This window comes from Astatotilapia calliptera, chromosome 4, assembly GCF_964374335.1.
Source record: "Astatotilapia calliptera chromosome 4, fAstCal68.1, whole genome shotgun sequence".
Taxonomy (NCBI): domain Eukaryota; kingdom Metazoa; phylum Chordata; class Actinopteri; order Cichliformes; family Cichlidae; genus Astatotilapia; species Astatotilapia calliptera.
The window spans coordinates 36,678,962-36,704,074 of record NC_137425.1 but is presented as its reverse complement, the minus strand read 5'-3'; the positions used below and the strand labels follow the sequence as shown (position 1 = coordinate 36,704,074).

The 25,113-nt window shown below is 45.7% G+C and overlaps 1 protein-coding gene across 1 annotated transcript; it reads left to right on the top strand.

Moving 5' to 3' along the window:
• LOC113021494 (actin-related protein 2/3 complex subunit 1A-A) lies at positions 1 to 25,084 on the top strand. Its single transcript, XM_026166252.2, has 10 exons — positions 1 to 148; positions 572 to 702; positions 2,168 to 2,272; positions 20,363 to 20,585; positions 20,698 to 20,805; positions 22,789 to 22,995; positions 23,146 to 23,221; positions 23,508 to 23,698; positions 24,310 to 24,400; positions 24,919 to 25,084. The coding sequence occupies exons 2-10, from the start codon at positions 639 to 641 to the stop codon at positions 24,922 to 24,924; spliced, it is 1,071 nt and encodes a 356-aa protein (XP_026022037.1). The 5' UTR covers positions 1 to 148; positions 572 to 638; the 3' UTR covers positions 24,925 to 25,084.
• The last annotated feature ends 29 nt before the right edge of the window (positions 25,085 to 25,113 follow it).

The following is a 25,113-nucleotide window of genomic DNA, read 5'->3' as shown; positions in this document are numbered from 1 at the left end:
AGTAGACACACCTACTGTTCTTTCACTCCCTTCAACAATAACACAGTCATATTCTTCACCAGGACACAGTGCACAGCTCCTGTCGTGCAGACAGTCTCATGAGTACAACTCTGAACGCTCTTCTACTACCTGACCACACAGACACAGGGTAAGTAATAATATCAGCCCTAATTATTTTGTATCAAATCTGAGCAACTTGTTAAGTTTCAGATTGTTTAAACAGAACAAAAGTAGAAGCTGGAATTTAGGTGATATGTTATTGGGCTTAAAACTTTTTCAGTGTAGTCTGTTGTTGTGTATTCAGAAACAAACGCTGACAAGTCTGTCGTTCACCTCCAGATTTGTCTGCATTAGATCTGATAAAGTTGTTATCTCCCAGTCGTTATTCATTCAACTAACTATTAATTACACTAAAGCTATTCCAGAGTCCCTTCTTGAAACCTGATTTCTAATAAAACCCTCAAACAGAGAAAAGTATAAACAACGAACCATTTCTGCTTTATTTAAGAAAACTGTTTCTCAAACAAAGTGTACCCTGTTTTTTCTCTCCCTTTCATCCTGGAACATGCAGCAGCCCATCTTTACAACAACTGTGACAGCAGCAGCATTCCAGCAGTCTGTCTTGCCTCTGTTCAGACATGTCGCTGTACAGTTTTGGACTGGAGCCGCTGTCCTGCCATACCTGGAACAAAGATAGGACCCGTAGGTGAAATACCAGAAAAAATAGTCATGGTCCATTTCCATATATAGAGTAGCTCACACATAAATGCACATATATGGATTGCATTAATGTGGTTCAGAGAAACGTTGGCAATCTTATTATCAGTACAGGAAATTGACTCAGAGAGCTTTAATGCATACATGTATGTATACACCTGGAGGTGATCTGGGCCTTTGAATAACATTGCACTTCACTACCTTTTTTTTAATGTTATATAGAAAGCACTTGGGTGTAGAAGAAATTGCTTGTATGAATGGGTGTGAACAGGTGAATGAGGCATGTTATACAACGATCAAGTACCTGCAGAGGGTCAGGCAAGTCCTGAAGAGTCAGCTGAACGGCAAGTACAAGATCCAGGCTATCAACACCTACGCCCTGCCCGTGATCAGGTAGCCTGCTGGGGTAATAGGCTGGCCAAAGGGGGAGACAGAAACTACTGACATCAAGACCAGGAAGCTCCTGACCATGCATGGAGGGTTTCACCCCAAGTCCAGCACCCTGAGGCTGTACGCTAAACAGAAGGAAGGGGGCCGGGGACTGGTGAGTGTCAGCACCACAGTCCAGGATGAGACAACGAACATCCAAGAATACATTGGGAAAATGGCCCCAACTGACCGAGTGCTCAGTGAATACCTCAGGCAGCAGAAACCCAAGAAAGAGGAGGGAGACGAGGAACCATCATGGAAGGACAGGCCCCTGCACGGTATGTACCACCGGCAGATAGAGGAGGTGGCTGATATCCAGAAATCCTACCAGTGGCTGGACAAAGCTGGACTGAAAGACAGCACAGAGGCACTAATCATGGCAGCACAAGAACAAGCTCTGAGCACAAGATCCATAGAGGCTGGGGTCTATCACACCAGGCAAGACCCCAGGTGCAGGCTGTGTAAAGATGCCCCAGAGACAATCCAGCACATGGAAGAGCACAGGAAGAAGGAACACGAGAAGCTGGAGAGGTCCCAAGGCCTGGAGAACATGTGGAGGGTGAAGGTAACAGTGGTCCCAGGGTAATCGGAGCACTCAGTGCAGTGACTCCCAAGCGAGTGGCTCCAGCAGATCCCAGGAACAACATCGGAGATCTCTGTCCAGAAGAGCGCAGTCCTAGGAACAGCTAAGATACTGTGCGGGACCCTCAAGCTCCCAGGCCTCTGGTAGAGGACCCGAGCTTGAAGGATAAACCGCCCGCAGGGGCGAGAGGGAATTAAAAAAAAAAAAAGTATATATATATATATATATATATATATATATATATATATATATATATATATATATATATATATATATACATATATGACAATATATGTATGTGAAGCAAGAGAGAGGAATTTATATATATATCTCTTTATATCTCTCTTAGATGTTTCTTACATAAATGCCTTTCTGTGGTTCATATTTCTTCATTATTGTTTGACTACTGAAACAAAGTGATGACATATTTGCTTCCAGAGATTGCTGTGAGTCCTAACAACAATGCGGTGAACATCTATGAAAAGAATGGCAAAGACTGGGTCAAGATCCATGAGCTGACTGAGCACAGCGGGCGAATCACAGGTACCATATCTGTAATGGAAAGATTTAATCTGTTAAAATCCATTATGACTTTCAAAACGTTCCCATTTTCAAAGTATTAAAGAGGCTGGCTCAGAAGTACATCAGTTAATTATTAATGCCTAACCCCTCGTGTGCCTAAGCATTTGCTTTGCTCTTTATTTCAAGGTTAGCAAACAAAAGTGGAAAAGTCTGCCCATTGAAATTAGATCATTTTTAAAATATCTTCTTATAAAATGATCATCCTTGATAGCCTTTCATAAATATTTGATATGTATAATATTTCTATCCCGTTTTTGTGTTTTTAGTTAATGAGTTTTATTTTTGTTATTTTTATTCCATAATGTTGTTATTTTTTTTCCCAATTAAAAAGATGTTCATTGTTTTAGCTTTAACCCTCTGGGCTCTATCTTGGCTATTTGTTCACTTTTCTTTTTTCAACCATTTTCGCTCTGTTAATGCAAATGGAATGAAACTTCCCAAAGGTCTATATTTTTTTAATTTTCAACATCAGCTCCTTAATAAGATCAATAATATTCACTATACACCAAATTGTTCCTCTTGACTCTATCGTGGCCATTTTTGGCCAATTGAAATCCATTATAACCACCTTTTTTGATTCCTTGTTATTGACAGTACTATATCGTGCGATTTAGGTAGAATTGCTTTCATTCTGAAGTCAACACATGAAAATTGTAGTTTTTAATGTTTTTTACCAAATTACATCATTTACCCATTTTTGGCCAAACAAGCAATTTCATGTAATATTCTGAGTTTCTAGTAGCGGCCTTTGATGGCCTACCTCACTCCAATGGACCAAAATAATGACACAATTTTGACACAGGTTTGATCTTAAGGATCTAATAGTTTGTGTTTGTGCATGACATTGCAGCACAAACATGTATTTGCAAGATAGACTGGAATAAATAATGATGCATCAAACATTACATAGGCTGCAGTGAGTTTCTGTGGATGCAGGCTGTTGAGCTTTGAGTTTCCCAGTCAAACTCAGCTTTGAAGCACATGTTAAAAGCACTTTTACTCTAATATTTTTCATCAAAAGATACAATACCCAAAATATTAACTCTAGAAACAAAAACAAACCCAATCACAGGACATTTTGCAGAGTTCAAACCTGCAGCTGCAGCTGCAGCACAAACAACAACAAACACTGTAAACGTGTCCTGGAGTTTCTGCAGGTGCAGACAGAGCTACTGCTGTAAGTAAGCCTAACAGCTTCCAGATCATTTATTCTGGCTGTATGGCAAGAAGGTCATCACTGCTTCAAGCACTGTCTGTATGATCTGGTCAGAGAGCAAGTACAGCAGCAGTCCTCTGCCCTTGAAGAAAAGTCATCTGCCCAAGATGAAGAAACTTCCTCTCCAGAAGATGAGGGGCCAATCTCCAAAGAGGCTGACTGCATCACCACTGATGAAGAGTACTAGCCAGTGCCTGAATCCTCTTCTTTGGGGGAAGATTGGGGTTGGGGGGCATGGAGGTGGAGGCCGAGCAGCTGATGGAAAAGAACATAGGAGCATTTTCTGAAACCGAGGAGCCGGTGACTGAGTGGATCCCTCATGAAAGGAAAACCATGTGGGTCCCACCACTGAAGAGAGACTGCTCTACAATCCAGTACCCACTGGTATCAAACCAGGGCTCAGCCTGTATGCAGTTTCCTGCATTAGCAGCCTGAGATCTACTTTTGACTTTTTTATAACAAAGGACATCTTTTAGCTGCTGTGCACCCTTACAAAGCTGCACGTGAAGCCAAGGTGTGAGGATTGGAGGATTATAGATGAAGTGAAGATGTGAGCCTAAACCAGAATAAAGCAATGCATAGCATGTTGGATGACAACACTGGAAGTTCTCAGGAAGTTAAAAAGGGAAAGGGGTTCAGACTCCAACTGACGGAGGAGCTCCGAGGACAACGTCTTTCCTTCGGGCACCTTGGCAGAGGAACTCCTCAGATGAAAACATGCACAGGGGAAACAACCCAGAGCTTCCCCCCCAGCTCCTCCAGTTGCAACAGAGGAAGATTTTGTTGTCTGTCTTTGGCTTCACCAAAACTACCACGGCAATATCCCACATGCCAAAGCAACAGAGGAATGTGCTTCTTTCTTTAAGCACATTTTCTAAGTGCTTTCTAACTAACATTCACACAGATTCATACTCCGATGGAGGCATCGAAAAGCAATTTAGGGTTAGTATCTTGCCCAAGGATATTTGTCATGCAGTCTAGGGGAAGCCAGGAATCGAACCACCAACCTTCCAATCAGTAGATCTGCTCTACCACCTGAGCTACAGCCACCAACAGCTCTAGCGCAGTGTCTTTCACCTAGCAGAGTGGACAAACAAACTGATGTTTAAAGGGTTAAAATTTTAAAACAGTAATAACTATTTTACATTTATGAAAAGACCTGAAGTTAGTTAAAACCTTTATGCAGAAAAAATGGCAAAAAACCCCATAAAAATAATAAAAATTACAGACCTAATCAATTGGTGGTCACTTTTGGCCACGAACAAGCTGAAAGTGTGGTGATTTTGAACAAACCCAAAGGGTTAATTATGGGGTTACAGGTTTAATAATCTTCCTCTAAAAATGTTGTACACGCACAAATGTTTGGGTGCTGTGAAGTGTATTATTATAATTAGGTCATGTACTTGTCACTTGTGTAAGTTAGTTAGTAAGCCTTGAGGCGACTTATGTTGTGATTTGGCGCTATATAAATAAAATTGAATTGAATTGAATTGAGTTAGAAGGGAACCCCTTCTAAAACGGCAACAGCAGCAGGGGATGATCACGGGAACAGAAAGAAATGTAAAATCTGGTAAAATATATACTTTATTTACAGCATAAAAATGTATCCGGAATCATTCGATCAATCAATTTTCCTGTAGACTCCTGGTGGAGCATAGGTCCGCAACATCACCACGCCAACGGACTCTGTTCTGGGCTGTTCTCTTCAGCTGGGTCCACGTCATTCCGGCGGCCGTCACTTCGCTCTCGACAGATCTTCTCCATATCTGTTTGGGTCTCCCCACTTTCCTTTTTCCTTGTGGGTTCCAGTTCAGTGCTTGCCTTGTGACATTGTTGGATGGTTTTCGGAGTGTGTGGCCTATCCAGCCTGATTTTCTCCTCTTGATGCTTTGACCAACCGGGTTCTGGCTGGTTCTCTTCCACAGGTCTGTATTCGAGATCTTCTCAGGCCATTTGATGTTAAGGCTGTGTCGCAAGCACTTGTTGATGAAAATCTGCATCTTGCTGGTAATGGTGTTGGTCACCTGCCACGTCTCGGACCCATACAGGAGGACTGCTTTCATATTGGTGTTGAAGATGGGGATCTTGCTGCGCTGGGATAGGGGTTTGGAGTTCCAGATTGGTTGCAGGGAGTTGAATGCAAGCCTTGCTTTGTTGATCCGGCTCCTAATGTCTTCATCTGCGCCGCCATCTCTGTTGACTATGCTTCCTAGGTAGACGAAGAGGTCGGTTTCCACCAAGTAGCTGCAGTGGATGTTCTTGTCGGTTGTTCAGCTGCATCACCTCTGTTTTTCTGACGTTGATCTTCAGGCCGGTCTTTTCTGCCTCCTCAGCGAGCTGGGTGAGCTTGGACTGTGCATGTTGCTGCTTGTGGGACAGAAGGCTGATGCCTTCTGCAAAATCCAGGTCCTCCAGCTGTTTGGTGAAGGTCCACTGGATACCGGTGTTGCTCTGTGGTTCTTCTCATGATCCAGTCCATGATGATCAGGAAGATTGCTGACAGCAATGAGCCTTGCCTCATTGCAGTTTTCACTGCGAAGGAGTTGGTCAGTTTTCCATTGTTCAAATCAATTAAATTCAATTTTATTCAATTCAATTTTATTTATATAGCACCAAATCACAACATAAGTCGCCTCAAGGCGCTTCATAGATACAGAGAAAAACCCAACAATCATATGACCCCCTATGAGCAAGCACTTTGGCGACAGTGGGAAGGAAAAACTCCCTTTTAACAGGAAGAAACCTCCAGCAGAACCAGGCTCAGGGAGGGGCGGGGCCATCTGCTGTGATTGGTTGGGGTGAGAGAAGGAAGACAGGATAAAGACATGCTGTGGAAGAGAGACAGAGGTTAATAACAGGTATGATTCAGTGCAGAGAGGTCTGTTAATACATAGTGAGTGAGGAAGGTGACTGGAAAGGAAAAACTCAATGCATCATGGGAATCCCCGGCAGCCTACGTCTATTGCAGCATAACTAAGGGAGGATTCAGGGTCACCTGGTCCAGCCCTAACTATATGCTTTAGCAAAAAGGAAAGTTTGAAGCCTAATCTTGAAAGTAGAGATAGTGTCTGTCTCCTGAATCCAAACTGGAAGCTGGTTCCACAGAAGAGGGGCCTGAAAACTGAAGGCTCTGCCTCCCATTCTACTTTTAAATACTCTAGGAACAACAAGTAGGCCTGCAGAGCGAGAGCGAAGTGCTCTAATAGGGTGATATGGTACTACAAGGTCATTAAGATAAGATGGGGCCGGATTATTTAAGACCTTGTATGTGAGGAGCAGGATTTTGAATTCTGGATTTAACAGGAAGCCAATACAGGAGAAATCTGCTCTCTCTTTCTAGTCCCTGTCAGGACTCTTGCTGCAGCATTTTGGATCAGCTGAAGGCTTTTCGGGAAGTTTTTAGGACATCCTGATAATAATGAATTACAGTAGTCCAGCCTGGAAGTAATAAATGTATGAACTAGTTTTTCAACGTCACTCTGAGACAGGATATTTCTAACTTTAGAGATGTTGCACAAATGGAAGAAAGCAGTCTTACATATTTGTTTAATATGTGCGTTGAAGGACATGTCCTGGTCAAAAATGACTCCAAGGTTCCTCACAGCGTTACTGGAGGCCAAGGTAATGCCATCCAGAGTAAGGATCTGCTTAGATACCATATTTCTAAGATTTTCAGGGCCGAGTCCAATAACCTCAGTTTGATCTGAATTAAGAAGCAGAAAGTTAGTGGCCATCCAGGTCTTTATGTCTTTAAGACATTCCTGCAGTTTAACTCATTGGTGTGTGTCATCTGGCTTCATGGACAGATAGAGCTGGGTGTCATCTGCATAGCAGTGTAAATGTATGCTATGTCTTCTAATGATGCTGCCTAAGGGAAGCGTGTATAATGTAAACAGAACTGGTCCTAGCACTGAACCCTGTGGAACTCCATAATTAACCTCAGTGTGTGAAGAGGACTCTCCATTTACATGCACAAACTGGAGTCTATTATTAAACCACTGCAGTGCAGTACCTGTAATACCTACAGCATGTTCTAATTGCTCTAATAGGATATTATGGTCGACAGTATCGAACGCTGCACTGAGGTCTAGCAGGACAAGCACAGAGATGAGTCCACTGTCAGAGGCCACAAGAAGATCATTTGTAACCTTCACTAAAGCTGTTTCTGTGCTGTGATGAGCTCTGAAACCTGACTGAAACTCTTCAAATAAACCATTCCTCTGCAGATGATCTGTTAGCTGTTTGACAACTACTCTTTCAAGGATGTTTGATATGAAAGGAAGGTTGGAGATTGGCCTATGATTAGCTAAGACTGCTGGGTCTAGAGATGCTTTTTGAGTAAAGGTTTAACTACAGCCAGCTTGAAGGCCTGTGGTACATAGCTGATCATTAGAGATAGGTTGATCATATTTAAGATCGAAGAATTAATTAATGGCAGGACTTCTTTGAGCAGTTTTGTAGGAATGGGGTCTAAAAGACACGTTGATGGTTTGGAGGAAGTAATTATTGAAGTTAACTCAGAAAGATCAATTGGAGAAAAAGAGTCTAACTTAACATCAATGGTACTGAAAGTAGCTGTAGATAATATTACATCTGTGGGATGATTATTGGTAATTTTTTCTCTAATGTTATTCGTGAAGAAGTTCATGAAGTCATTACTAGTTAATGTTAAAGGGATGGTTGGCTCAACAGAGCTCTGACCGTTTGTCAGCCTGGCTACAGAGCTGAAGAGAAACCTGGGGTTGTTCTTATTTTCTTCAATCAGTGATGAATAGTAAGATGTTCTGGCTTTGCGGAGGGCTTTCTTATAAAGCAGCAAACTATTTCTCTAGGCTAAATGATGATCCTGTAAATTTGTGACACGCCATTTCCTCTCCAGCTTACGAGTCATCTGCTTTAGGGTACGTGTTTGAGAATTATACCATGGAGTCAGGTACTTCTGATTTGAGACCTTAGTTTTCAAGGAGCTAGATTATCCAGAGTCGTTCGTAGTGAGGAGGTGAAATTATTAACAAGATAATCGACCTCTGTTGGGGTAGCGTTCAGATAGCTGCTTTGCTCTGTGTTGGTACAGGGCATTGAAGATGATAACAGTCGGTGGATTATATTCTTAAACTTAGTTACAGTGCTTTCAGAAAGACATCTACTGTGATAAAGTCTACTCTCCACTGCTGTGTAATCAATTATTGTAAATGTAAATGTTATCAGGAAATGATCAGACAGGAGAGGGTTTTCAGGAAACACTGTTAAATGTTCAGTTTCTATGCCATATGTTAAAACAAGATCTAGAGTGTGATTAAAGTGGTGGGTGGGTTCTTTTACATTTCTGAGTCTTAGAAATCAGACAGAAACTCTGTGTAAGGCCCAGGTGGACGATAGGTGATAACAAGTAAGACTGGTTTCTGAGTTTTACAGCTGGGGTGGACGAGGCTAAGCATCAGGCTTTCAAATGAATTAAAAGTCTGTCTGGGTCTTTGGTTGATTAATAGGCTGGTGTGAAAAATTGCTGCCACACCTCCCCCTCGGCCTGTGCTTCGAGGTTTCTGGTAGTTAGAATGACTCGGGGGTGTTGATTCATTTAAACTAACATAATCATCCTGCTGCAACCAGGTTTCTGTAAGGCAGAGTAAATCGATTTGTTGATCAATTCATGTACTAACAGAGACTTGGAGGAGAGAGACCTAATATTTAATAATCCACATTTCACTGTTTTACTCTTTGGTTCTGATGTGGATACTGTATTGTTGTGAAAGGAGCTTGCAAAGAAAAGCATCTGGACTTCTTTAAGTTACTTGAAGACATTTCACCTCTCATCCGAGAAGCTTCTTCAGTTCTAAGGTCAAATGGTGGAGAGTCCCAGATATAAACCTAGTGGGAGTGACCCCCCACAGAGAGACAAAAGGACCCCCTGATGATCCTCTAATCGCCTGAGCCAAGGTGTGAAACTGGGTGTGGGTCCCAATCAGCCAGGGTTTCGGGTGTGTTCATTGTGAAACCTGGCCCCACCCTATCATGCGAATTCCTGAGGTCAGATGGCCCAGGATGTGAGTGGGCGTTAAGGCGTCTGGGAAGGGAACTCAAAACTGGATTATAGATGGCAGAGAGTTGGTGTCGTAAACCCCGCCTCTGTTCAAAGATGGTCGCTCACAGTGGACATAGATGCTTCTTTCACTCCTCTTTCAAACCATCTGTCGTCTCTGTCCAAAATGTGAACACTGGCATCCTCGATACTGTATTGTTCTTTCTTTGTGATTGTTTATGTTTAAGTTGTTTGTTGCTGGTTTTTAGTTTGTTTTTTGTCTGTTTGGGAGCTGACACAGTCTCTATGGAGATGGGTTTTTGGGGGGCGGTAGCAGGAGGAGAGAAGCTGCAGAGAGGCGTGTAAGACTGCAACTCTGCTTCCTGGTCCCAACTCTGGATAGTCATATTTTGGGGGGTTTAATAAATTTGTCCATATTTCTAGAAATGAGAGCTGCTCCATCCAAAGTGGGATGGATGCCGTCTCTGCTAACAAGACCAGGTTTCCTCCAGAAGGTTTGCCAATTATCTATGAAGCCCACATCGTTTCTGGGACACCACTCAGACAGCCAGCAATTTAAGGAGAACATGTGGCTAAACATGTCACTCCTGGTCTGATTGGGGAGGGGACCAGAGAAAACTACAGAGTCCGACATTGTTTTGGCAAAGTTACACATCGATTCAATATTGATTTTAGTGACCTCCGATTGGCGTAACCAGGTGTCATTACTGCCGACGTGAATTATGATTTTACTGAATTTACGTTTACCCTTAGCCAGCAGTTTTAAATTTCCTTCAATGTCGCCTGCTCTGGCCCCTGGAAGACAATTGACTATGGTTGCCGGTGTCTCTAGCTTCACATGTCTGAGAACAGAATCACCAATTACCAGAGTTTGACCCCCGGCGGGTGTGTCGCCGAGTGGGGAAAAACGGTTAGACACATGAACGGGTTGGTGGTGTACCTGGGGCTTCTGTTTAGGACTATGCTTCCTCCTCACTGTCACCCAGCCGCCCTCTTTCCCCTGCTGCTTGGGATCTGCCGGGGAACAGCTAACGGGGCCTACGCTATCTTCGGCTGCACCAGCTACAGGGGCCTGGCTAGCTACGGGTGAATGAAGGGTGCGAAGCCGAGTCTCCAATTCAGTAATCCTGGCCTCCAGAGCTGCAAATATGCTACATTTGTTACAGATATCATTACTGCTAAAGGAGGCCGAGGAGTAACTAAACATCTGACACAATGAGCAAGAAAGTGCAGGAGGGACAGGTGAAGTAGCCATGGTGCTAACAAGTCGGCTACGAGCTAAGCTAAGCTACAGAAACAGTACAGAGACAGTGAGTGAATACTTTGGCTATAAATTAGGTAGTGAGTACACAGAAATTGTGCTTCGGATGAAGCATGTGAAGATTATACTATGAAAAAAGAATGTATTTAAAGTTTTTAATTAAATTGCTAAGCAGATAAGCTACTCAGAAACAACAATGTGTTTGAGCAGGAACAGGAAGTGATACTCTACCACAGAGCGAGTGAACACCAAGTGACAGCGCCACCAAGAGTCAGGATGATCTGGCAGGATGAGTCTTCGTATAGCTGTTGGATGATGTTGATGAGCTTCTGCGGGATTCCGTAGTGCTGCGTCAGTTTCCACATGGTCTCCCTGTCAACGCTGTCGAAGGCTTTTTCAAAGTCAACAAAGATTGTGTACAAGGGAGACTGCCATTCAATAGACTGCTTGATGATGTGGTCTGTACATGATCTGTCTTGTCTAAATCCTGCCTGCTCTGATCTCAGTCTCTTGTCCAGTGCCTTCGTCAGTCTCTGCAAGATCATTCTGGTCAACACCTTGCTGGGGAATGACAGCAGCATAATTCCTCACCAGTTGCTGCACTGGGATAGGTCGCCTTTCTTATGGAGCTTCATCAGGTACCCATGCTTCCAGTTCGCAGGCACTTGCTCCTGTTCACATATCTTCACTAGGAGAGGATGTAGCATCTCCCCTGCTGCTGCCGCGTCTGGCTTGAGAGCTTCTGGAGGGATGCCATCAGGCCCTGTGTCGGGAACTGTTTGCGGTGGTGGTGGATTCAGGATCTCTTCAAAATGTTCCACCTATCTTTCCTGACAAGGACACTCTCTTCATGTTGTTCTGCTTGGCTGCTGTTTCTGCCTCTTCTGTCATACTGTGCACAAATTGTCCTTTGTACCGTCTGGCACTCTTCTTCACTTCTCGGTTCACCTCCCAATATTGTGCTCTGAGGTCTGTTTTCTCATGTTGATCCTGACATCTGTTAATTTTCTGCCTCACCTCCTTCCTCTTCCCTACCTTCTCCCATGTCTCTTTTGTCATCCACTCTTTCTGCCCCTTCTCCTTCTTCCCCCGGACTTTGGTGCAAACGGCCTTCCAGGTCTTCTGTATTTCTGTCCAGGAGTTCTCTATTGTCTCTTTGACCAGATCCCCAAGGGCTTCAAACCTGTTCCTGACTTCACAGTTGAACTCTTTTTCTTGCTTGCCCTCTTTCAAAAACTGTATGTTGAATTTCAGTTCAATTCAATTCAATTCAATTTTATTTATATTATATATATAATTTGTGGGGTGGTCTTCCTGAAGAGTTGCATAAGGATCTCAATTTGGTCTTCAGTGTTGCCACTAGCAACTGATGGTCTGAGGCTGCATCAGCACCGCGCCTTGCTCTGACGTCCAGCATACTTCGTCTCCACTTCTGGTCGATGGTGAAGTGGTCGATCTGGTTGTCAGTCTTCCCATTTGGTGAAGTCGGAGTGGTCTTTTGGATCTTCCTGTGTGGGTAGATGGTGCCACCCATGGATAGGTCATAAAAGGAACAGAAGTCAGTGAACAGCTCTCCATTCTTGTTGCAGATGCCTATGCCGTGTCTACCCATGATGAGTTCTCTGTCTGTGTTGTCGCCTCCCACCTTGGCGTTCAAGTCACCCATGACGATGCACCCACTAACGCGCTGCATTAGTGGATGCATAACATTGGATGATAGTGGGTTCAACTGCCCTTGCAGACTTGCCAGCGAGCTGGCTTCCCAATGGCTTTCACTGGCACGCGTCATGGGCCCCACTGAAGAGGAGTCTACCTGTCCAGGCAGTTGTAGGGATGTATTTGTTGTTGCAGTTTCTGTAGCATGACTTTTTTTTTTAAGAGGATGGGGTTGCTAGACCCACGCCCAACCCTCCTCCTTTCTCATCCTGGACTTGACACCAGGCAATGGCGGAGTTGGAAAGAATCATTAAAAGAACATAAAACTAAAGACAATAAAGATCTGCAGTCTGGGAGCTGAAGCCCCCCTAAGAGTCCTGTAGCATCCAGTCGAACTGAGAAGGCCAGAACTGATGGTTGTTGAATGACCTTTATTATTCCTTGCCGTGTATCAGACAACGAACCAACGTAAGAGCTAGACAAACAAATAAAACAATTACCATGTTATTTATGTAACACCATTTTAACCGCCATTACGCTGGTCTAACCGTTTTCTATTAAACTATATAATACATATTATGCATTTCAGATTGCTCAAATTAAATCATGTACATTACAAACCTTGTTCCCCTGTCGACTGTAGCTAGAACCATTCGTTTTTGTACAATTTAACCATGTTTTTCTCTCCCTTTTCTCCGTTAGCATTAGTTTTCCGTTTTCTTCCGTCTTTTTTGGGGTGGCTGTAGCTCAGGTGGCAGAGCAGGTCAGCCACTAATCAGAAGGTCGGTGGTTCGATCCCAGGCTGCCTCCTGGCTGCATGTCAAATATCCTTGGGTAAGATACTAACCCCATGTTTGCCTACTGGTGGTGGTCAGAGGGCCCGGTGGCGCCAGTGTCCGGCAGCCTCGCCTCTGTCAGTGCGCCCCAGGGCAGCTGTGGCTACAATGTAGCTTGCTATCGCCAGTGTGTGAATGTGTGTGTGAATGGGTGGATGACTGAATGTAGTGTAAAGCGCTTTGGGGTCCTATGGACTGGAAAAGCGCTATACAAATGCAGGCCATTTTTTGTACATCAAGTTGGTTACCGTTACATCATTCACTTCCGGTTACACGGGAAGTTACCAAAATAAAAGAACAAGCATTATATTACGTGTATATGAATTAGCTTTACATATCCGCTGTTACAGGTCCCAATCAGTCTCAGTCTACTGAACTCCACCAATGGGGCCAGGCCGTCAGCGTCCTCCAGTAGTGTCCTCCGCCACTCCGCTCTGCTTCCGCTAAACACAGTGAAGCAGGAGCACCCATCCTAATGTACCAGGGATGTCTCTATACATTTTTACAATGGGACTTACCCCACAAGTGCAGAGCTCTAAACCCCGCCTGCCGCTGCTCTGTGCCTAAAGCGTTTTAGCTGGCGTCTTGCTGCCACTTGGACAAAGTCTGCCATTGATGAACCGAAGGCCCTCTCTCCTTCTCCTGCGACTGCGGCCCCACCCTGCCGCCAGTTACTGTTCCACGGCTCGTGCTGCCTACGGCTGCGTCCTTTCGCACAGTCACCTCCTGTGGCTGCACCTCCCGCCACGCTCCTCCATGGCTCTCTCCTTCTCCTCTGCGTCCGGCCACACCTCTCTTCTTTGACCTGCCAGGCCCTCCTATTGGCTGCTGCCAACAAGGGAGGCCTGATTGATTTCTGTCCCCTGTGCCCTCCAGGTGTGTCTAATTAGGGAAAGCAGGGGGCGGAGTCTCTCTGAAAGAAGATCCAGTTAATACAATAAAAGCACGCAACACTAAAATACACTCAACATTAAAACACAACAAAGCATGCAACACTAGAAAAGAAATCCTTCTTCCCCAGATGACATACTTCTCTCAGTACATAGACCCTTTAACAGCAGTGAACTTCTTTGTGTAGGACATAACGTTGAAGACAACATTTATTTACCAAATTAAAGCTGAAACATTTTGTTAGAATTCTAAGTGTGTTTACTGAAAATCAAAGTGTCAGTGAGTACAGTCTCCACCAATACGCACTCAGAAACTGGGGAAACTCACACAGGAAGTGGTCTGGCAGACCCAAAGCAACAACAGAATCAGAATACAGGTTTGTGAGAGTCAACAGCAGGTGTGATAGCTGGAGATTGCAGCTCAATAGTAGTTAAAGGGTGCAAGTCTTTGCTTCAGTTATACAGAGAAGACTGCAACATGTAGGTCTGACACGGTGAATTGCTAAGATGTCAGAAAGGGGGATTGTTTCGGCCATGAACCAAGGCCAGTGGACTAAACAATACCTATAAGACCTATAAGACCTCTAATAAGTCCATAAGAAGGGTTTAGAGACCAATGAAACAAAATCTAATTGACTGCAGATGAATTACACCAAAAGTATGTGCTTCATGAGATGTATGATTTCTATTTTATATTAGAGCTTTAAATGGAGTTGACTGCAAAGGTATAATTTGTGTTTTTAAATAAATCAAAAAATCCTTATGAAAGTAATTGGATAAATTCTAATGCACATTTTAAAGCTCTTATCCAGTCATGGTATGTTAGTTTTGTCATGGTCCTGGGCCATGTTGGCCCAGTGTTCTTAGTTTTCTTGTATTTTTGTATTCAGTTCCCTGTCTAGGTTCTGTTTCCTGAGTTGCCCTATTATGTGGTTCCCTGTGTGCTTTCCCTTTGTGACTCTCACCCCCCGTGTGCCCCTCTATGTATTCATGAGCCCTTGTCCCCTTTCGTGTTTTATTCCATGTTTTCCCCAGCCTGTTATGTCTGTGTTCTCCCCGTGCTCTCTCCTCTTGTCTGAACCTCTGTACTTCCTGTTTTACTTTGACAGTCTCTCGTCAGTATGCGTCATGTTGTGTTCACTCCTGCCCTGTCTCGTTATGATTATCTGTGTCAGCTGTGTTCCCCGTGTGCTCCCACTTCCCTCGTTAACCCTCTGTGTATTTCTGTCTGCGTCTCCCTCTGTTCAGTGTGACGTCGTCCCTCATGTTGTGTGGATCTCCCTGTGTCTCTCTACGTATGTTAGTTTACTTTTCCCAGTTTAGTTTTGTATTTCCCATGTTCTGCCTTTCCAGCATTAAAGCTGTGATTTTGAGTTCATCCCCGTGTCTGCGAGTTTTGCGTTTGGGTCCTCCTCCTGCCTGCCACACAGCCGAGCCTTGACAGTACGACGTCACCAGTAATGGACCCAGCAAACTCCCTACGGAACCGGCAGCGAGCAGACCCCGCCTTCCCTAACGAGAGGAGAAGGCAGGAGGCTCGGCATGCCCGGGAGCGCGAGTCTGCCTTCTATGGGACTCGATTGGCTCTAGGTGGGCCGCGCAGCCTCCAAACTGCAAACGCTGCTGCTTTTTCCCCACACCGTCCCACGGTAAGAAGAGTTGGAGGAGTCAGCCTATCGCCTGCCACAACTCCTCCGGCATCTTCGACTTCTGGTTCGCCTCTCCGGTCGCCGCCCACGTCCCGCGCAAAGAAGAGGGTTACTCGGCGGTCGGGGAGTGGTTTCGAGCCGACGACAAACGGCCTTACCCCGCTGCAGGCTTTTGCGCTCTACCTGGGACTTCCGCGCTCAGAGCTGCACAAGCTCCCTGTCTCTCCGGCGCAGCCTGGTTCGTCATCGGCTCAGCCAGCCGACATCACCGAAGTGCCTGCGCCCACTGCCTCGGGAACTCACGGCACAGTTCCCGGGAAAACACGACGCTCACGCCGTCGCCACGCTAAAGCTACTGAGCAAGCTCCGGTGGTGAGTGAATCTGACTGCTTTTTCCATGCGAGTTCCAAGCCCGACCGTCTCGGACAGTATTCGTTTTCTGAGTCCGCTGTTTTTCACGTCCGTAACTCACCAGAGAAGAACAAAAAGGTTGAATATGACTGTGTTTCTAGGCCTCATACTGTTTCTACGTTCGCCTCCGCTTCTATTACGCACGAGACCGAGTTCATTACCCCCCCAGAGACTGCTGTTCATGCCGAATTAAAGAATCCTGGCACTGTAAGCTCCATGCGCGTCATCCCAGAGGCCATTAACTCCGTGTCTGGTAATTCTGGGTCGGTTAATCCTGAACCTGCATTGCCTACCCTCACGCCCATGTTTCAGTGTGACTATTTTTCCTGTGCTCCTCCCAGGTCGGCAGCAATTAACACACAGACTGATAATCTCACCTTAGAGAAGCAAAAGACTATTGTTGAGCTGCATACTCATGAACAACACCGTGAAGTTAACAGTTTTGAGGTCCCTGTACCTGCTGAGTATAAGACTGTGAATGGTGTTTCTTCACTCCTGGACTATGCTGCTCTCCAACCTATATATTTAGAAACCGTTGGTGTGAATGCTCCTGTGTCCGCAACGGATCCCTTTGTGCTCGGTATTACTGACTCTGCTAAACCTGGATCTTCCTGTGCTGTGACTGTTTTAGAGACTGCTACTCCTAACATGGACAGCTTAAGGCCTACAGAGTTGCCAGGAGTGACTCGCCATGAACCTCTGTTAGCCGCCCGGCCCGAAGCTCAGTCGCCACCTCCACCACATTCAGCCTCGTTTCCCATAGCACAGTCACATCCACAGCCTGACTTACTACAAACCTTATTTCAATCCCTAGCCCAGTCAATAGCTCAGTTGGCAGAGGAATCATCAGCCTTATCGTCAGCTTGGTTTCCAACTTTACAACCATCAGTGCAGTCTCCAGTGTCCCCAGTGCAGTCTCCAGTGTCCCCAGTGCAGTCTCCAGTGTCTCCAGTGCAGTCCCCAGTGCAGTCCCCAGTGCAGCCTCCAGTAGCACAGTCACCCACTCAACCACCAGCACCACAACCGTCACTACCTCTAGTTCATTCCCCTGTGGAGTCATTAACTCCACCACCTACTCCACTCTCACCACCACCGTTACTACAGACATCAGTTCAGTCCCCTGTGCAGTCATTTACTTCTCCACCGTTAGCAGCTCAGGTCCCCGTGTGTCCAGCAGCTCAGGTCCCCGTGTGTCCAGCAGCTCAGGTCCCCGTGTGTCCAGCAGCTCAGGTCCCCGTGTGTCCAGCAGCTCAGGTCCCCGTGTGTCCAGCAGCTCAGCTCGCACCTGAACCTTTGGCCCGGTTCCCCGTAGCAGTGCGGTTTTCTAGCCAGCTTAACATTGAGCCCGGGGTCCCAATCCTCTCTGGCTCTACATCGGCTCCTGCTGGAAGCTCGGATGAGCTCATCCAGGACTCCGTGGCTCCCACGCCGCCATCTACCTCGTCCGCTGGGGGTTCCAGTGAGCCCGGCCAGCACCTCCTCGTCTCCGCTGGAGGGTCCGAGGGGCCCGTTCCGCCTCCTGTCTCCGCTGGAGGGTCCGAGAGGCCCGTTCAGCCTCCTGTCTCCGCTGGAGGGTCCGAGAGGCCCGTTCAGCCTCCTGTCTCCGCTGGAGGGTCCGAGAGGCCCGTTCAGCCTCCTGTCTCCGCTGGAGGGTCCGAGAGGCCCGTTCAGCCTCCTGTCTCCGCTGGAGGGTCCGAGGGGCCCGTTCAGCCTCCTGTCTCCGCTGGAGGGTCCGAGGGGCCCGTTCAGCCTCACGCCGCATCAGCTGGAGGGCCCGAGGAGCCTGTCCAGCCGCCATCTGCGACCGCCTCGTCATCACCTGGCCCGGCTACATCCGCCTGTGCTTCTGCTACGCCTGGCCCGGCCTCAGCCTCTGCAACCTCGCCTGGCCCGGCCTCAGCCTCTGCAACCTCGCCTGGCCCGGCCTCAGCCTCTGCAACCTCGCCTGGCCCGGCCTCAGCCTCTGCAACCTCGCCTGGCCCGGCCTCAGCCTCCTCAGAGCCTTCGTCTGCTGCAGCCTCCTCAGAGCCTTCGTCTGCTGCAGCCTCCTCAGAGCCTTCGTCTGCTGCAGCCTCCTCATCAGCTGCTTCGTCTGGTCCAGCCTCCTCATCAGCTGCTTCGTCTGGTCCAGCCTCCTCATCAGCTGCCTCGTCTGGTCCAGCCTCCGCTTCTGCCTCGTCTGGCCCTACGCCCACCAGGCCATGGCCAGCACGCCTGAGACTGGAGGTCCGCCGCTGCCTTCCGCGCGGTCGGCCCCCTGAACTGCTCCTTCGTCGCCGCCGTTGCCTTGCGCACGGTCGGCCTCCTGAACTGTTTCCGCGTCGCCGCCGTTGCCTTGCGCACGGTCGGCCTCCTGAACTGTTTCCGCGTCTCCGCCGTTGCCTTCCGCACGGTCGGCCCCCTGAACTGCTCTGTGTTTGGGTTATTTTCTTGGGCTCCGGTGTTTGCTGTGCTCTTTTGTTTTCTGTTCCGAGCCCTCCGTCCTGGGCCCCCGCCGCCCGCCCTGGGTTGTTTTCTGTTTGGTTTTGTTTCTCTGTGTTTGGGCTGTCTGGAGCCAGCCCTTGAGGGGGGGGGGTACTGTCATGGTCCTGGGCCATGTTGGCCCAGTGTTCTTAGTTTTCTTGTATTTTTGTATTCAGTTCCCTGTCTAGGTTCTGTTTCCTGAGTTGCCCTATTATGTGGTTCCCTGTGTGCTTTCCCTTTGTGACTCTCACCCCCCGTGTGCCCCTCTATGTATTCATGAGCCCTTGTCCCCTTTCGTGTTTTATTCCATGTTTTCCCCAGCCTGTTATGTCTGTGTTCTCCCCGTGCTCTCTCCTCTTGTCTGAACCTCTGTACTTCCTGTTTTACTTTGACAGTCTCTCGTCAGTATGCGTCATGTTGTGTTCACTCCTGCCCTGTCTCGTTATGATTATCTGTGTCAGCTGTGTTCCCCGTGTGCTCCCACTTCCCTCGTTAACCCTCTGTGTATTTCTGTCTGCGTCTCCCTCTGTTCAGTGTGACGTCGTCCCTCATGTTGTGTGGATCTCCCTGTGTCTCTCTACGTATGTTAGTTTACTTTTCCCAGTTTAGTTTTGTATTTCCCATGTTCTGCCTTTCCAGCATTAAAGCTGTGATTTTGAGTTCATCCCCGTGTCTGCGAGTTTTGCGTTTGGGTCCTCCTCCTGCCTGCCACACAGCCGAGCCTTGACAAGTTTCATGTGTTTGCAACAGATGTAGCACCTTTTGGGAGGTTTAAATGTCTGTATTTTGGCCAAGTATAACTGACTGTCAGTGAGTAGCTAAGTTCAAGTATCTGGTACCTCTGCTAGACCATAAATTCCAACACATGAATACCATTACAGACGGCGTCACCGACTATATAAATATCTGCAAGTATACCATCATATCAAGCAATGACCTGAAGGCGTACTGAATGATAAGAAGAGGGTCATTAGGTCAGGGAACAAAGGGGAGTTGCAAAAAATGAAGGTGGAGTATTAAGGGAGGAGTAAGGAGATGGAGTCCAGGGAGCTGGTGAGGAGGTCTGTGAAGCAATAAGTCAGAAATCACCTCCTTCTGAATGTCAGCAACATAAAAGAGATGGTAAAGAGAGGGGAAAAGAATGTGACTAGGCCCATTAGAATCATAGGTGAGGAGGTGGACAGCTACAGGTACCTGAGGTACACCTCATTTTATTTTCTCAGGAAGCTCAGATCCTGCAGCAACATCTTGGAGATCTTTTAGCAGTCTGTCGCAAATGCCATTTACTTTTCTGATCAATTCACAATGCTGGAACCATCACTGGCCAGAATCATTTTAGTCAGTGATGGACAAACTGCTTCCTATCATGTACAGCCCATCTCACCTGATCCATTCCACACTACTGACATAGTAGAGAGCCGTCTTCCTCAGACTTACTGAACTCCTCTGCCATAAAGAATGCTTCAGGAAATTATTTCTACCATTATCTATAAATCAATTCAATAAATCTGTTTTGTGTGTGATGGGTGAGGATACCTATCAACTATAAGATTCCATGCACATATTTCTGTGTTATACCTTCTTGCAGCTGTTTCTCAGATATATAGTGTCCATATCTGTCATCCATAGGCATAGACTGGGCCCCGCAGTCTAATCGCATAGTGACATGTGCCTCCGACCGCAATGCCTATGTGTGGACCCTGAAGGATGGTGTCTGGAAACCTACCTTAGTCTTGGTACGCATCAACCGTGCAGCCACATGTGTGAAGTGGTCCCCACTGGAGAACAAGTTTGCCCTGGGCAGTGGAGCCCGTCTTATCTCTATCTGCTACTTCGAGCAGGAAAATGACTGGTGAGCAATATAAGATCTCATTTAAAAGACTTGTGTTTGGTACATAAGACGTGATGATGTTGATTTTTGTTAGTATGATAGGAATGGTTCTAACATTCCTCCTCCACTTTAGGTGGCTGAGTAAGCACATCAAGAAGTCAATTTGCTCTACAGTGCTGAGTCTGGACTGGCATCCCAACAACATTCTCCTGGCAGCAGGGTCTGCAGACCTTCACTGCAGGTGAAACTACAACGAAACCTGTGGTCGATCTTTGCATGATGAAGACACACAATGACTGCATCTTTCTCACATATTTGCACTTCTTATTTCAGTATAAATTTGTTTTAGACAAATCTTCAAGCCACACTGTTGCACTGGATCTTGCTCCTTGATTAACACATACTAATACAGTGGAATTTATTTTGACTTAATCACACTTACAGTCTTCTGTTGCCCTCATCAGTGAGGGTTAGGATTTCCTTTGTGTAAATCTTAAGGGGTGGCTGTAGCTCAGGAGGTAGTGCACGTCATCTGCCAATCGGAAGGTTGGTGGGTCAATTACTGGCTCCCCCAGTCTGCATGCCAAATATCCTTGGGCAAGATACTAACCCCCATGCAACCATTGGAGTATGAATGTGCATGAGTGTGAGAGGCATAGAGTACTTGTGTGAATGGGTGAGTATGGGTGAATGCGGCGTGTTGTATAGAGCGCTTTGAGTACTCCAGGACAGTAGAAAAGCGCTATATAAGAATCAGTCCATTTACACAAAGTTTGACTAAGTCTAGAGTTAGCAGGTGTTGGGAATTTCAGTTTAAAGCCATGATCAGGATAAAGAAGACACATTACTTTCATAAGAAAGTGTGCCAAATCATCTCTGGCAGTGCCAGTTTGACTGTTGTTTGGTGTCATTCATTGAACTGGATCATTGAAGTCTGAATTACCATACATAGCCACAACAGCCTGTTACCTCCTCCTAATGCTGGTCACTGGCTTGGTCACACACTGCTGTGGATCGGCGTCCCATTCTTCAACCAGCATTTGTCTCTCTTGCGCAAACATCGCATCCAAACTGATCCCGCAAATGTTCAATGTGGTTGTGGTCAGGACTGCAGGTAGGCCAATCGACCCACTCTCCTCCCGAGTTCTGGAGGTTTCTGGTAAACTGCGCTCTGTGGGGACGAGCACTGTCATCTTGGAGAATAGAGTTTGGTCCCGGACTGTGGAGATATGGGATTGCCTGGTGGCACAACCTCATCTCGATACCTCTCAGCATTGAAACTGCCTCCAGTGAGGAGAAGCCTCGCCACCACCATCGCACTGCCTCAACCAAAATCTCTGGCTGGTGAAGAAATCAGCTCAGTGTTCTTTGCGTCTTCACACTACCATACAATCCAACTGCTGTAGGCAGAATCTGGACTCATCGCTAATGTTCCTCCACATGTTCAAGTCCAGTGCATGTGTCGCCAGCACCACTGCAACTGGTCCTAACAGTGAAGGGCAGCCATAGCAGACCTCCTGGCTCGCCTGGCTGACAGGGTGAGGAAATGGTCTTCTTGTCGTGTCATCTTCTTGGCATGCCCACTTCACAGCCTATCTTCGACATCCTGCATTACATGGAGCTTGACCATCAGTTTATAGATGGTACTAGGGATCACGCGAAATAATGTTGCAGCTCGGTTTTGCAGAACACCAGCTTGAATTTGCCTGATCAGTCAAACATGGCATACTTGGATGAGAAGCAAACTGACTGTTGTAGCCAGTGTTGCTAGTCTGGTGTCGATTAATCACCTTATTGTCACCAGAAGCTCAAAACAAAAGTCAGTAGCAGAATAAGTTTTCAATGGCACAGCCCAAATACTCAACTCTGCTGCATAAGTCACACATTCTCCTTAAAGATGTAGCACCATTTAAGGAGAAATAAATAACTGCCATCAAGCATCAATCTGGTTTTTGTGCTAAGTTTAATTTTATACTATATTTGCTTTAACCTAATATTGATTTGTGTAAAAATGTTTAAATAATAAAAGTAAAAAGTCAGATATGTCAAGCATGAAAGGCAACCACAAGGTTTTATGTTATAAAATAATGTCAGTACACTTGAACCAAAGATGTCTTATTCATTTTGGTTATGGGCCATACAGGCTTTATGGGTAATGAAAAAGTAGACAAAACACACTGATTCACTATTTAAGAACTAACAAAGAGATATTTGTGTTTCCCAGGATTTTCTCAACCTACATCAAGGACATTGAGGAAAAGCCCGGGCCCACTGCCTGGGGGGCCAAGATGCCTTTTGGGGAGATGATGCTGGAGCATAAAGACTGTGGTGGGTGGGTACACAGTGTTTCTTTCTCTCCCAGTGGAGACCAGTTGGCCTGGGTGGCCCACAACAGCAGCATCAGTGTCGCTGATGCCACACAGGGGAAGGAGTAAGTATTGCTACCGAACCACTTACTTCATTAATATGAGGAGTATTATTTTATTCACTTAAACATATAGCCATTACTGTAAACCTTTCCTTGTATATAGGAGTGCCACAGGTGCATGACCTTATATCATTTCACCTGTTCGCCTGTTAGGGTAATCCAGCTGACCAGTGACAGCCTGCCACTGCTGAGCGTCCTCTATATCAGCCCTACTGAGATTGTTGCTGCGGTAACTATGCCCCGCTCCATGTGTTTGTCTGTGTAAATCAAAATTATTCAACTGTGTAAAGATGTAAAATCTCCATATTATCAATAGATTAAATGACTGTGAGTCATGTGAAAGGCATGTTCAAGACAGAAAGACAAAACTGAAGCCTTGACAAATAAAACAAAAAAAATTATACTAAATTGTGTCTGAGCTTTGCTGCTCCATGGCCATTGGTCACGCAATATCACATTGAAAAACCGAATATCCGAAATGATCAGATATTATTTTGTGCTTTTTCTGCACCCAGGGACATGACTGTTGCCCCTACCAGTACACGTATAAGGGCCCACGCTCTCTGGAGTTTGTGAAGAAGCTTGATATCCCAAAGCAGACCTCCAAAGGGAATATGTCAGCAATGCAACACTTTCGCAACCTGGACAAAAAGGCCACTGACGAGGAAATCGGTGACCTGGACGCACTTCATCAAAACAGCATCACGTGAGGAATACTGCTTTTTAATTTGAAAAGGCACAATAACCTTTGCTGAGGAGGTTCTGTTCTTAAACAACTGAGTGAAGGAAGCATGTTTTAAATATTTTATACTATTTGTCATCCTACAGCTCTCACCCACTTTATTTTCTGCCAACATTTCCAAAGCTGAGTGTTTCTTCTTCACTCACTATGTGTTGATAGACCTCTCTCTGTTTAATCATTAGTTATTATTAATCTCTGGCTCCCAAACCAATCACAGGCCCTCCCTGAGCCTGGTTCTGCCGGAGGTTTCTTCCTGTTAAAAGGGAGTTTTTCCTTCCCACTGTCGCCAAAGTGCTTGCTCCTAGGGGGTCATATGATTGTTGTGGTTTCTCTCTATTATTTACAAAGTAAAGTGTGCTGAGGTGACTGTTGTTGTGATTTGGTGCTATGTAAATACAATTCAAGTGAACTGACAAATTAAAATGGAAACTGATTTTAAAACCATCATTAATACCCGTTGATCTCACTTTGCTCACAGAAGAGCATCTGTTAGTACGCGTCAGACATTTTGTCTGTCCAAATATTTTCACCTATGTTGTCATTTCCTTTCTTAGCTGTTACTTTGTGCTCTGCAGGCAGCTGCGTATTGTATCACTGGACAAAGCCAAAGTTGTGCAGTACAGCAGCGTGGGTCTGGATGGAGCTATGGTGATCTGGGATTTTAAGGTACTGTCTTCAGTAAAAATACAAAAAGATGAAGTGGATGTAGTAATTATTTTTGAAACAATCTTTTTTGAATCGCTCTGATGATGAGAAACTGAGCAAGCTCAGCTCACTGAAGTCGGGCTTCTCGATGAAGTAAAAGTAGGATGCACACATTTAGTGCAAATTTACCAATGTTTCTTAAATATCTCACATTACAGGCTCAGACCAGTTTTCTGATTTCAGATCTCCAAAACACTCAAAGTGATTTGTCGCTGCACTTGAATGTAAATTTGAATTGTTAAATTTGTTACTAAGAGTTATATAAACCTTAGAAGGCTGGGAAATATGAATTTCATGCCTGAGAGTATTAATGGAGATCCACACTGATAATACACTCAGGTGTATTGGATCTCTGTGCTCAGTGTTAGCCATCAGCTATAATGGAACAAGAAACACATAATTTGATGATCCTTGTGTGTCATTCACATCTTAAAGGCTCATATGTTCTAATATGCTTTTGTTTTTGCTCTCCTTTGCAGCCCTGACTCCACATTTGTCCTTGAGCTGAGTCAGAGATCAAACACATCCTTGGTTCATTCATTCATCTGTGTTTTCCAGTAACTGGGAAATGCTGTTAGCACATGTGATTTGTGATATTTGACAAAAAACTAATTGTTTACTAAAATAAATGGGTAATGTATTGCCTGTTGTGGATCCACTGTGCTTTACATAAC

Coding starts and splice junctions, on each gene's coding strand:
- LOC113021494 (XM_026166252.2), top strand. CDS start 639: ATGTCGCTGTACAGTTTTGGACTGGAGCCGCTGTCCTGCCATACCTGG. Junction 2,273..20,362: donor GCACAGCGGGCGAATCACAG/GTACCATATCTG, acceptor TGTCATCCATAG/GCATAGACTGGGCCCCGCAG. Junction 20,586..20,697: donor TTCGAGCAGGAAAATGACTG/GTGAGCAATATA, acceptor CCTCCACTTTAG/GTGGCTGAGTAAGCACATCA.